Source organism: Lissotriton helveticus, chromosome 10 (assembly GCF_964261635.1).
Source record: "Lissotriton helveticus chromosome 10, aLisHel1.1, whole genome shotgun sequence".
Taxonomy (NCBI): domain Eukaryota; kingdom Metazoa; phylum Chordata; class Amphibia; order Caudata; family Salamandridae; genus Lissotriton; species Lissotriton helveticus.
In genome coordinates, this window is record NC_136071.1 from 498,171,481 (window position 1) to 498,185,613 (window position 14,133).

General features: G+C 45.1%; 1 protein-coding gene across 1 annotated transcript in view; it reads right to left on the minus strand.

Annotated features, from left to right (window-relative positions):
• CCNF (cyclin F) overlaps positions 1 to 12,554 on the minus strand; it is a 145,906-nt gene extending 133,352 nt beyond the window's left edge. Inside the window, exons 1-2 of the mRNA XM_078663006.1 lie at positions 12,344 to 12,554; positions 2,779 to 2,933 (exon numbers count right to left, since the gene is read on the minus strand). Of these exons, the coding sequence (XP_078519132.1) occupies positions 2,779 to 2,933; positions 12,344 to 12,356 (168 nt within the window). The 5' untranslated portion in view covers positions 12,357 to 12,554. The remainder of the gene's footprint in view (positions 1 to 2,778; positions 2,934 to 12,343) is intronic.
• Positions 12,555 to 14,133: the final 1,579 nt, after the last annotated feature.

The following is a 14,133-nucleotide window of genomic DNA, read 5'->3' on the forward strand; positions in this document are numbered from 1 at the left end:
ATATTCTGATATATCTCACAGACCCAGAAGAGGCGCTGCCTGTGTTGTTCGAGATCTGTCTGACTTTTGGACTCGTCTCCGGTTACACAATCAATTGGTCTAAGTCAGTTCTCTACCCACTTAGGGGTCCTGAGCCGCGACTTCCCCTGACTGCCCGCTGGCGTTGACTCAGGACTCGTTTAAATACCTGGGGATCAATATTACAAAAAAAAACAGCCGCCTTCTTCGACAAAAGCCTTGCCTCCCCCGCTGGAGCGCTTACGTAGAGACGTGGCCCATTGTGGAACCCTGCCCCTGACATTATTGGGGAAAGCAGCATTATTTAAAATGATGGCCCTGCCCCGTTTTTTATATGCGTTGGAGAATATACCCTTTCCAGTGCCGCGGAAATATTTCCAACAAATAGCGGCGCTGGTGTCCACACTCCTCTGGGGTAGCAGACCAGCTCGCATAGCACAGACTAAGCTACATAGAAGTTGGTATGACGGTGGCATTGCGCTCCCCGATGTACAGTTTTACTATTGGGCAGCCCATCTTAAAATCATTAACCAGTGGCTCCACGCCTCTTACACAGATTCGGCATATATGGCGGATAGAGCACAACTTGGAACAGACAATATGTTAGCAGCTCTGTATGACCGGGGCCAGGCACAGAAACTAATAGGTCCGACAAGACATACGGTCATGTTGTGGTACACGGCACAGGCGCATTTGGGCTGGAGAAATACCATCACCAAACTCACCCCGCTCTGGGACTCGAAGCAGCTCGGCACACTCCGAAATAGCAGGGGCTTCAGACATTGGTACAGCATTGGTATTTCCACAGTGGGCGACCTTTGGGATAAGGGAACGGTTATTCCATGTTATTTGCTCCGGCAACAGTACGAGCTAACCCATACAGAAACATTCCGATACCTACAAATTCGCCACGCTCTCCTTGCAATACTCCCGCAGGACATGGAGGTACCAGAGGCCTCTCCCCTAGAGGACAGGCTGCTCACAGATTTTATGCCCAAGCGCGCTACGTCACTCACATAGCGAAAATTGCTTAATAACATACCTGATCCCACGACATCTTTGAATGCCTAATGGACCACAGATATTGCTGATATGGATGAGACGGAATGGCAGGAGGCACTTGCCTCACCCAGGGAGGTGGGGATTCCAGCTAGACTTAGATTAGTGCAACTCAAAATCCTACACCGCTCTTACCTCACCAGGCCTACACTCCACAAGATAGGCAGAGCACAACACCCATACTGCCTGAGAGGATGCGGGGAACAGGGTACCTTTTACCATACGGTGTGGGGCTGTCCCTTCATAATGGAGTACTGGCGCATGATCCTACGAACGATATCCCAGACTTTACTTATATCTTTGCTGCCTGAGCCGCGCAGATGCCTCCTCAACATGTGGGAGCCGAACGATCTGACACGGCATGGACAGACATGGGCTACGTTGGGCTTCATTGTTGCAAAGAGGAACATAGCGCAGAAATGGGGGGCCGCTGATGGACCACTACTGGAATCCTGGTGTAGAGACATGGATGTCACAATGATTACAGAAAGAATGGTATATGTTAATAGGAAATGTCCTAAAAAATGGGCCAAGATATGGACTGCCTGGAATACCTATAGAGGGGATATATGCAGACTCATTCCGGACTCCAACCAGGATAGCGAAGATGAGGACTCGGGGGAGGACTGAGAAGTTGGGTGGGACGCTGCTGTTGATAGGATTGTTTTTAAATACAACGGGAGGGGCTGAAATATTGGAAAAGTATTGTCAAAAGTGTCATGTGAGAAATGTATCCATATATCTTTTATCTGTGAAATGCTGTTTTGTAGATCACTGTAAAACCAATAAAAACATGTTTTAAAAAAAAAAAAGTGCACTCATCTCCCTGCATTAAGTGCAGATTTGCAACTTTCGTGAATTCACAAAACTTTACAGAAGTAGGCCAAGAAATAGCACACCTAGAAAATATTTGTTAACAGCATTTTAGCATGAGCAAATATGCAGGTATAGATATGCTCATGCGAAAATCTGAGTGTTAGCAAAATCACTTTCCCTCTAACCACTTTTTTCCCAACCCTGGAAGAAGTTTTATGTCTGCCATTGTCAGGAGTAAATTCCCAACCTGTTTCAGTATGGGAAAAGATTAGAGAAGAGTTGGTGAAAACACATAGAACATGCAAGTTAGTAGGTTTGCACAGAGCATTCCAACCCTGGAACGGTTTACCATTACCTTCAGCGCCAGTATGTAGGTCTGCAGTAACGTGGCAACATAAGTGAATCGCTGGTATTCAATACCTACTATGGAAGGAGCCCTGGCATAATCAGAGAGGGTATTTAGGAGCTCTTATATAATGAGATTGCTGCCTAATTTGTCACCGCATTACGTGGCACCCAAGGGACAAGTGGATTCTGTTACAGGACAAGTAGATTTATGAAGCAATCTGCCCAATGGACAAGTGGATATTTTATTAAATTCACACCCCTGCTGCAGGATTGCAACCAGGAAAGTTTTTTTTAATCAAGAATTTTATGTAGATAAAGAAAAAAAGTGTACTATGACCAATTTGAATTTGGGCAGTTAGCTGTAGGTAAGACTGCAAATACAGTAAAGGTTAATTGGAGCACTGTAGGAGAATCTACAGAGTAGTAGTAGCTACTTTGACCCAGGAGTGCAACAATTCTAACAATTACTATACCATAACACAGTTTTAAAGTTGCCAATGTGACAGAAAGATAACTCAAAACAAACTGACTACTTACAGCTCTCACAGAGAGGATATCTTCGGCGGGAAGACATTTTAATATGTACAAAAGTACATCTTCAGGAAGGCTCAGCAAAGTCACCAATCGTGGTCTTTTCCGTAGTCTACGCTTCAATGGCAGTGAAAAGCATTTTGAGCATCTACAGTGCAGCACTGCAAGAGAAAAAAGTATCGGTAGGTAAAACACACAGACTGAACCCTCCAAATTGTCACAAAGCTGTAGCCTAAAATTGTACGGCAGAGTGGCACCACAGTACTAGGACTGTCACAAATATTGCAATGTGTGCAAAGTTTTCCAACTGCCTGAACACAGTGCTACCCAGAACCCTCGCATTGGTAAGAATTTAGGTACCCTTTTATTAAATTTTCTTCATTGACTGATCCGGGTGTGGTGACCCCCATGGCCATTCCCACTCATTCGTTTGTTACAAAGATTACAACCAAACACTGAGTTGTGCACAGAGACAAGAAATTGCAGAAGGGGTTTTCTGTTTTTTTTAATTATAAATATGGATGAAACAACTCGCATTGAAAAATATATCGTATTGTTCAAATACGGATAATATGACAAATGAATGTTAAGTGCTCGTTACCGGAACTTTTACATAATTATATGTTTTGTAAATATTAGCATGGAGAGCACTTTTAATTCTTATAACATTTTAGTCACCTTGAAATCAAAGCACATTTGTCTAGTGTATGCTTCTGGCCAGAGAATCACTAAGACAGATTCTTAGGAGGTGAGGTGTGTGGGAAAAAGGGATGACATTCTCCTTCCAAACACTGGTGCCATTTTTAGAATCACAGCTAAACCTCCCATACACAACCATAGACCCTGCGCACTGTGAGGGTAGCAATTTTTATGGGTGGGGGGGCGGGGGGGGAGAGATTTACATACGGTAACCAAATAGTACTTTAACTTTATAAAAAACCTAGAAATTTACTTATTTATAGCTGGGACCCCAAGTTAACTATAACTTGCGCCATAGTCAAAACATCATTGATAATATCGTCTGGTCTTTATGGTCCTATGATAGAGTTAATAGTTCTAAGCTCTGGGCCATGCTGGGGGCCATGGGGGTTGAACCAGCTCTGCTCTCCTTGTATTTTTTGCATGAGTGACTATCTACTTAAGTCAGATATGGGTCTGACGGGAATGCACATTGCCCATGAAGTTGGATTGGGGTGCATCCTGGCACGTTAGTCTTCACTCTGTACATTAACGGTTTGGACTCGGCCTAACAGATCCTGGTGTGGATGTGCTAATTGCTGGCGTACGTCTGCCTTTACTTTTATATGCAGTCGCCGCCGTCCACATGGCTCGTACAGCTATGGGTCTCCAGCATCTGTTAGACAGCTTTATTCTTTACATGGACGGACTTGATCTTAACATCAATTACTCTAAATCACATTGTGGTGGAGGACCATAGGAACACTAGATCCAAAAGATTTATGGTCAAGGGATATCACATTACTAGGTTCAATTATTTTCATATTTTGGAATCCCAACTTCCCTGGCAACCCCTTATATAGAAAACTTGGACCAGGTTTAAATCGGCTATCAGTGGCATGGTCCTCTTGGCTAAGCGTCTGGGTCTCACCAATGTGGAGGCAATGATTAAAGTGTATAGGGTTAAGTATACTTCACTAGCCTGTTACAGATGTGAAATATGGGCCTATATGCCCGTCAACAGGTTGTCGAAAACACATTTCTGAGAAATCTCAGTTTCATCAATTACTGCCCCAGAGATACTCCACGAGGTAGTGAGCATGGGGTACATATCCGATCTGATTGGGCTACATGCCTTGTTTTTTTGGATGCCCTTTTGGTCGAAGGATCTGTCCCTTAACAGCATTATCTTACAAGACTGTACACCCTTGGATGGTATGTTGAGTATTCCCTGGCTTGTTTAGGTCAGGCGTACCTTTAAATCTTTTGGTCGTTCACTCGGTTCTGTTTCCTATTGAGTGCAGTGCATGCCGATGCCCAGGTTTGGGCTGGTGGCGGGGAAGCAGATTCGAGGATGCACAGCATTATATGCTGACGATATTCTGTTTTTGAGGGAACCCCAGCGCTCTAGGCCCAGATGCCTCACACTTCTGCTGAACAGTGAGGCATCTGGGCTCCAGGTTAACGAAGGCAAGTCTTTACTAAGGGTGGAAAAGGGCAACGCCGTTGGTGGGTTTGGTGTACTAATACTCCTACCCGGCACAATTCCTTCAAATACTTAGGGAATCACATTTCTGAGGGCTGGGCTTGAGTGCGACCTTGGCCGCTGGACTGCTCTGCCATGAAACCCCATGGGGCATACTGCCCTTTTTTAAATTGTATGCCTACTGCGTTATTTGTACACTCTGGCCAACTATCCCTACCCCATTCCTCGCAAATGGTTCCACTCTGTGACCGCCAAGATCATACACTTTGTGTGGAAAGGTAGTAATAGGCACAAGACCGCCTTTCATTCACTCTTTGGGTATGGATGGTCTCCTGGATCTATTGTACAGAGCGCGTCTGCCACATTCTCCTCTTGTACGCGGGTGTCTCTCTCCTGTTGGAGGGCAGCTCTTTAGCTCACTGACTGGGAACGCTGCCTCACTGGGAGGACTCCTCTATGGTGGGAAAAGTGGCTTGGTCAGCTTTCGACTCTGGAGGTGTTGTTCCCTAGGACCGTATAGGGATCTCTTACCTAGGAGATTTTTACAGGGGGTAGCATTATGTTGTTTCAGGACCTAAAGACTAGGTATGCCTTAACTCAGTTCTTCCATTACCTCCAATGATGCCACGCCCTGTGGCTCCCGATTGACTCATTCCCCGCATTCAATCCGCTGGAAGAGATGGTCTTCTTACTGCAGTTGGGTACAGGGGCAACCTCTGGTTTATCACTCACTGGTTATCCACACATCTGATGGTCCCAAGAGGACCTGGCATAGGTGGGAGATCTGGATGAAGAGGAATGGAGGGAGACGTGCATGGCACCTTGTGAATTGGTGATTACCTTGTGGCCGCGAATTGTTCAATGTATCTACGGGCATGCAACAAATCTCTCCCCGCTGTGCCTACAGCACTTGCCCCCCCAATGCTCAGGCAGTGTGCGCACTTCCAGAGGCAGATATTTTTCATGTGACCAGGGAATGCCCAGCGCTGAGGCCCTTCTGGGAGGGGACGAGTCATGTACTTGCTTCTGTCCTGGACCACACCCTAGACCCAACGCCCCGAATTGTGCTATTGAGGCTGACGGAAGAGATTATGGGCCCCAGAGCCAACCGTTTCATTCTAGGGGTGGCCTGTTTTGTCGACAAATGGATGTGCTCTGTGCATGGAATCAGTCGAAACAACCAATTGTCAGGCGCTGGCGCATAATGATTGACTGGTGCACTCACCAGGAAAAAACGATTTCCAGGACTCCTGTCTGTCCTAAAAAGCATGATCCAATATGGAGGGGAGGGGGCTATTATGTAGTGTTGATTGGATTCTGTAATGTTTACTAATTCTGTGGCTCCAGTAATGCTGTGTAGGTACGTCGCTCATGCTTCTTGAACAGTCACAATGAGTCCTGATGCAAAACCCTTAGTCAAACCCTAGATTTTATCTGGTTCACCATGAACATACCCGCTTACTTCTTTTAAACACTAATTATATTCAAGTGAGGCCCGCCTTTCTCTTTCTTCCACTGTTTTTATCTGGGGTTCTGCAGGTGCGGTGACTTTTAGTGGGTGCTTTTACCATAGGTTATTGCTCTTAACCAGTTTTATGATGTGTGTTTTTAACATGCATCTCAGTCTGTCAGTTCATTAGCTGTTTCCTTATATACATACCTAAGATTAGTTTTGGTGGTGATTTTATGACTTTCTATTTTCTGGGTTAAGATGTGTGCTTTTATGAGTTTCACGAAAAATATAATCAAGTTTTACTACTAATACAGCATTCAAACACTATCATTTGCTTGCCTTTGCCAGTATCAGCCATTTGAGATACAAACAGTGATATTTACCCCATAGAATATTGTAATCAGTCCTGCCCAGGACTACTGGAATTATGCGACAGGGGAGCACCAACTTGTGCAGCTGGGCAGGCTAAATAATGTGGCAATAGGCTAATACTACTGCATTTTGCTGCAGTTTTGAGAGTATTACTTCATTATTTTGTCATTTGTACACATGGTAATCCTCTCTGGGCAATTATTTCACCCCATTAGTAGTTTAACAAATACACAAATAACCCACTGAAAGATGACCAGTTCATCTGTGCAAAGGGTCTTACAATGAGTGTAAACATATCGCCACGTTTTTAGAACTTGCTCCGTTTGAGCTAGAAACAATTTTTTTTGTTAAAATCTGCAGTTTATGCAGAAGATTAGATTATGCAGTAAATTGTTTATGATGCGCAAAAAACGCGTTCACAAAACCACATAGTCGCAGCTGCCCTAATTATGGATAGAGCAAAAATAATTTTGCAGTGACCGAGTGACAAGAACAAGAGGAAACAAGCATTGGCATAGCCAATAGGTTTCCCCTTTGGGACCTTTAAAGTGTTTAGCCATGCAACAGTTGATGTTGCACCAAGGATATTATGCTGGATAACTTAACACTTATAAGGTCCCAAAGGTGAGACCTATTGGCTATGCCAATGGTTGTTTACCCGATGGGCATTGACTGACCGCTACCGGGTTACTGAGGCCCTAGTGAAGTTGAGACACATTTGGGGGAGTTTTAAGCCAAATCAGATTATGCTGTGCACACCCAGGCCTAGGTAGCAATGAAGAGCAGTTGGTAGTGCTGAATGTGAGTGTGTTCTTTCACTGTGCTACTTTGAATTGACGGGTCTGCCCCCGTTTAGTCTGGTGAAAGCCAAAAACTGAATTTAAGTCGATCTTCTCTTCACAGATTTTTCAGGCGAAAAAAATTTCAATGTTTGCTGAGACCCTTCAAAATAGTTACCCAACTACACCAATGAGTGTCAATGAACATTTTTGATACAAAATAATCATGTCTAATGAGTGATGCAGAGAGCAAAAATAAATAAATAATGAATCCTGCGACAGCACGCTTGAGACCCTACCAGCACCAAACAATCTTTTTATCTCATTACCTCACCTGGGGTTTAATATGGGTCCTGGGGTGTGTCGGGCATCCTCCGCTGGCCGTGCAGAGCCTAAAGCCTTTGTGCATCTTTGAGGTGGCAAAATCTACCTGCACTACGCCACTGCACCTCAACTTTACACTTCCAAAACATCACGGGTTCGAAGATGCTCACTTGAAATGCTCTTCGGGACAGTGAAAGAAAAAGGTCACTGAAGGTCACTTTGTAGTACCTGTACCACGGGAAAAAATAGTGTTACCGCTTCCCTGAGTGTCACAATCCGACCATGTGCAAAGGGCAGGCGTTTGCCCTCACTCTGCCATGGATGGGGTCAAGGGATCCTATCACCTGTCACGTGGAACACTGCATGCACCAGGTGTGGCCACGGGATCTGGGTCAGGGGTTATTGGGTACACGCTTATGGCCACTCCCTGTTTCCCCTCATGTGGGCAGGTATATTGGAACCAAAGGGAGCACCTCTCGGGGAAACTATGCAAAAAGGGCCACAACATCACCAGACGTCAAAAATGTCTGTTTCCTGCGGTGGCTTTTCTTTTTAAATAAATCAAACGTTTAAAGGGATGGCAGTGCTTCTCTGGCTCAGAGGTGTCTTCTTCACCTTTTTCAGTGTCTGCAAAAATATTCACCAATGAGCAATTTAAAAGGACAGACAATATTAGCTATGCGCTATCCTTTACTGATGAACTCTCGATTCCTTTACGACTGATGGCATGAGAGACGTGAGGTGAGGGTAGGTCGGGCCCACGCCTAGATTTTCGAAGGGCAGTACCTACTTTTTAGGCAGAATGTTCACATTTCTACCACCTCTAAAAAGACTTTCAGGCATTCGCCAGATAAAGTGTTCATTTCTACCAGCACAGCAATAAAATAGCATTTGAACAGTTAAAAGTCTGCCATGGGGCATGTGAACTCCGTCTCTATAAACAAACAATTCAACTCTGCCGCTGTGCACCCCCATGCCAGGGCGGTATGTGGTGCCCGCTGCAAATGATGGCAGGTGCAAATAAAGCCCAGAGTGGCTCCCAGGCACGGGGTCAGGTGTCGGCACGTGCCATGTGCACCTTGGACGCCCAGAGCCATAATGGCAGAAGCGCACAGCTTCCTGTGCCGGCCGCATGCGTCCCAGTAGCTTACTTGCTGTCCAGGTAACCCGACCGCTAATAATTATATTTTTCACGTCTCTTAAAGTGCCTCTTCTTGTTTATGTATTAAAAAGAGAAGTTGGCATATAGTGTGTGTAGAAGGGAACCTGGTACGGGACCGACAGCTCTCCGTGACTCGAGGACCGCAGCACCCAAGGCAGCTCCCACGCACGCCCCCGCCACCTGCGCTCCTCCTGCAGCGCTGACAACTGTGACATGTTATGCCGGTGTAATGCCCTGCAAACATGTGCTCGCTCTGCACGCTTCCAACAGGTATACAGCCTCAGGTACTCTCCGGGCTTGCCCGCGCCGGCACAACGGCTGAGGCACGCAGAAAAGGAGATGGTGTGTGCACGGGGGGTGCCCTGCCCTCTTCAGGGTCGAGGTCACACCGTGTGCACCGGGGCTTCCATGCCAGGGCACTGTGGCAACAGCTCCACAACAAACAATGTTACTTCAGCTGCCTCCGCTCCGTGCAAAGGAGGCATGCTTCCGGGAGCATTGCAGCACACATGCAAAAAATCAAATGCACCTGTTCCGCTGCCTTCCATTTTCAATTATGTGCAACAAGCAATTTACAGACCTGCCTGTCAAACGTACTAAATATTGTTAGGCAAGGGAGCCTCAATTCAAGTCAGTCTTAGTCAACGTCACTAAGCAAGTTTTATATGAAGAAAAACAAGCGCTGCCCTGCGGCCGTGAAAGTTAATTGTTGTGAGAGAGAGATGGGGGGGGTGGAGGAGGTGAGCCAGCGAGTGGTGCGTGCGCAGTCTACTCATTTTCAAGCACTGCATTTGTGCTTGTGGTGCACCCCTTCTCGCTCCCGCAAGGTGGATACCGCCACAAGCACGAGTGTGTGCTTGAAAATGAGCAGAGCGATGACTAAAGGCCATCCTATGCAACACATGCGCGCTGTGTAGGCGAGACCTAAAAAATGTCTCCTGTATGACATCTCTAATACTTTTTTTCTGGAAAGCTAAACTACGTCTTTCGAAGAATGGCCATACAGCTGTTGAGCGCTCCAATATTAGGGCCACTGGATTTATGTGGCAGAGGAAGACCAAATTATGCACCGCGTTGCCTATAAAAATGTGGCAATACAAGGCAAATAAAGTAGCACATTTTGTGACAGTAATAGTCTGGAAAAAGGTTTCTGCTCATTAGTACGAGTTTAACACCAAAATGCAGCAATAAACAATTGAAATTTGAGTAGTCAACATTTGCATAAGGCACTATGCGGCTACAACCTGTAGCCAATGATCAGTTTGTGCCTGAAACTATTATATTAAAATCAGCAAATGATGACGCAAATTGTTGTAAACCCATAATTATGATGGAAAACACTTCAAGTTGACTTGCATATTATGCAGCAAATAGGTTACAACACCGATTTGGGTATAACAGGCTATCACGTAGCCCAATAGTACTTCCAGTAAGAAATAAAATCAGAAAACAGGTTATTCTCCACTCTTGCTTTTAACCCAGGATTGCCATGTGGCTTACAACAGCAATAACCACAAAAACACACACGCTTAAGACAACACTGACACAAACAGCTTGTGCACATCATATATTCAGATATCACTATGCTCAAAATAGCACTTACTCCATGAGCCACACACGCTCAGAAGAATTAATATACATTCACCAAAATCCAAACTTAGTTTATATAATATATATATTACACACACACATTTTAAAAACACATACTTCTCTGGTTTAGTGAAGATGACAGCTAACTAGCCGAGAATGACCACAACACCATTATCAAAAGTCGAATCTCATCTTGTCAAAGTTCAGATGTCAGGTTCACGAGTCCAACATATAACATGGTTCTAAATCCATATTCAAACCCCCGGATATAGATATATATATAGTATTATGACCTATTGAAAAATGCACCCAACAAAAAGAATAAAAAGTTGGTTACGAACAGAACTGTAGTAATATGTAGATATTACTGGTCAAATAAGGATTGGGGACAGGAAGCGAGTTATCAAATTGTAGCATTAGGCTTCAAAAGTTTCAGTGCATAGTCCACGGAAATGCTAATTAGTAGACCACTACACAAGAATTTTTTCAGTCTAATAAAATGTTTTCTTTAAATGGAAACAAATATTAACCAGTTTGAAGATAAGGTGAGGGAGACATACACCAGCACAACGGTCCACTATCTTTTGAATACCCACTTACACCCATCCGGGCGTAGGCGTGGCTCTAACTGCTGAACGCAATATTTTCTAGAGTAAAGGGCATGCCGAATAACATGCAAATGTTGTACTCACAGGGCGGGACATAACATTGTAGCTGCCTGTTTACTTTCAAATCGATCATATATCTCACAAATCAAGCCTGTAAAAATCCATCGAAAATATGCTGCTTTCAAGTTTCACGGGGCTGGAGGTGTGGAATTAACGTAATCAATTGGCAACTTTGTACGCAAAAGAGCCTGTGATTTTCCCCGCCTAGTTATCAGAAACATCTGTAGATCGGGACAGTGGCAGTCTGGAGCGTGAGAGAAAGATCGCTGAGCGCTTTAAACTACATTACAGGCATACAGGAAGTAGTCAGAAGAGCCGGTGGGATTTAAACCAATGGAAGCACATGGTGTTTAGAATGCAGTGGGAGAAAAGGGATGTTCAGCGGGTTCAGTTTTTTCTATTGGACATAAAGTTGGAGACATCTACCCCTTACAGTTGATCAGTCAAGTGATCAACATTCACAGGTGGAAAACCATGACTGTTGGAAAACTTTTCGCTAAGCCATTTAAATTAGAGCCATTGTGTACGGCGGGGCACCACTGGATATATGAAAATGTTGAACGTTAGAGATACGCACGGACCAAGGAAGAGCCTATATAAAACACTTCTAAAGAATCAAGATTAAGGACCCGAGTAAAAACCCGAAAGAGGGAACGGTCTCTGGCACTAATGCGCCCACCCACCTTTGCAGAACCAGTGGAGAAAATGCAATATATATGTGTATATAGTACAGACAACTCTTCTAGGATCAGGTGGTCTAAAGCATCTCAGGGGTGCAGATGCCCACATCACATGGAAACTACAGACCACGTAAGTACAGCGGTATCTTCTGTTAAAACGACAGTAGTCCACATTAGTGTACAATAATTTTAGATATACACTTTGACACGTTCCGATTTAAGCAAAACAAGTATTTATAGATGTGTGTATATGGACTAAAAAATGCCAATTACATAAAATATGTAAAACGGATAAAGGTTTTTTTTTGGGAAGAAGTTGGAACTTTGTGACAGTGCCATGGACATAGTAAGTTAATGGACACGCGCTGTCTAGACTCACCGCCTGATTTCATGATGGGGGTCACTCGTACTGGAGTAGGCTCCACCGGTAAATAAACGTAGTGCTCAATGAACCGTAGGGGCCGCGGCGGCTAGCGCTCGCAGGGACAACCGCCTCCAGACACCGGTAAGATACAGCGGCTCTAGTCTCCAGAGCGCGGACCGTGGGCCCATAGTGCACGCCCCCTCCGCGCGTGACCAACGGCAACCCTCGGAGCCGCCTTCACAGGTCAAAGGGGGAGCTAGGCGCGCGAGTCCGCCCACCGATAGGAGGCTTTTTCAAACTTCTCCCAGACACCAATTGGGCCAAACTGTATTTGCTCCGCCTATTTTTTTCCACCGCCAAAGCGAGGTTTGACACGCATGAAAACTACCGGGATGAAAGCAGACTTAAATTGAGTGTGTCAAATTTTTCGCTTTTCTGTAATACGTGTCTTCTATATGAACCTGTATCTAAGCAGGACTAGGAGTGGAAATGTACCTATATATGTTCCATTTTCACGTCAGAATCACAAATGGGCGGCGAACGAGTACGCATATGGGCGTGGCTTCGGGAAGGAGGTGAAGTGAGGATGGTGGAATGCTTTGGAGCGCTCTGACGGCATTGGATGCCGCCGGATGCGATTTCGAACCACGCAGGTTATTCATTGGATGAAGGTGGGGCCGACGAACAGGCGGTGCCTTCTTAAGCACGCCCATACGGGAAGTGCTGCACCTGCACGCTGGTAGTGGTACACACAGTGTAGGGAAGGAACTGGTGAAGGATAGCGTAAAAAAACTTAGCAGTTCAAGGGATTATGTTACATCAGCTAATCTAGTCAACCATTTCGTTAGGTTAGAATGCGTAGCAGCTGTGTCTCTGTTTGTGGTATGTGTGCTTATGTTGCTTTGGCATTTGACATCACCGCATGATGTTCCACGGGTGGTGTAGTGCCGTATATGTCAACAGTTTCGAAAAGGAAAGTGGGAGATTTCAAAACCAAATCGGGGGAATGTATTTCCCTCCAATGACATCTATTGAAGCAGAGGCAATTTGAGGTGGGAGCCAGCTAAAGTAGTCATTTTTGCCTTTAAAAATCTAGTCTCCCTCCTGAATCACGTCTATTGGCATGTATGCTCTTACGTCCTCCAGTTTACCTCAAATTGCAATGGAGGCGCCTGTACCCCATCTATTAATTTTTTTAAATTTAATTTAATGCAATTTTATATGGAGCAGACTTTACCCAAAGCTGTCAGAGCGCTTCACAATAGAACTAAGTACGTTACATGAGGAAACTTACATACTTACACGTTACAGATACAAACGAGATAGATGAAAAAGTAAAATAAAACAATAGATAGCAGTTACACAAAAATCAAAAACACAATAGGATTAGGATCGTACAGCCAAAGATTACATATTTACAACATTGTAAGAGCCTTGAGGAACATGAGGGACTGTATTAATTCTGGAAGTGTCTTCACCTGACCTTTGTGCTTGCTTGTGGAACTTGATCCTTGCTGTTGCACTGCTGAAATCTTGGGCGCCTCTCTTCTCCCTCAAGCGCTACTCCTCGCCGGACCCGCTTCGCGGCGCTAGTGTCTTGCTGGCGCTGGGGAGTAGATACTTTAAAGACTGCTGTGGGCGTTTTTTAAAGCAGGGCTGCGAGCGCGTCACTACCAGGACTCCGTTTCCCAGGAGACACTGGAGCTGACCTGACCCGAGTCACCTGGGCCGCTCTCCCTGTTTGCCACGCCCCCCTCTTCATAGTTAAAACAACCGGACAAAGAATCATCGTGGGACTTCACCTG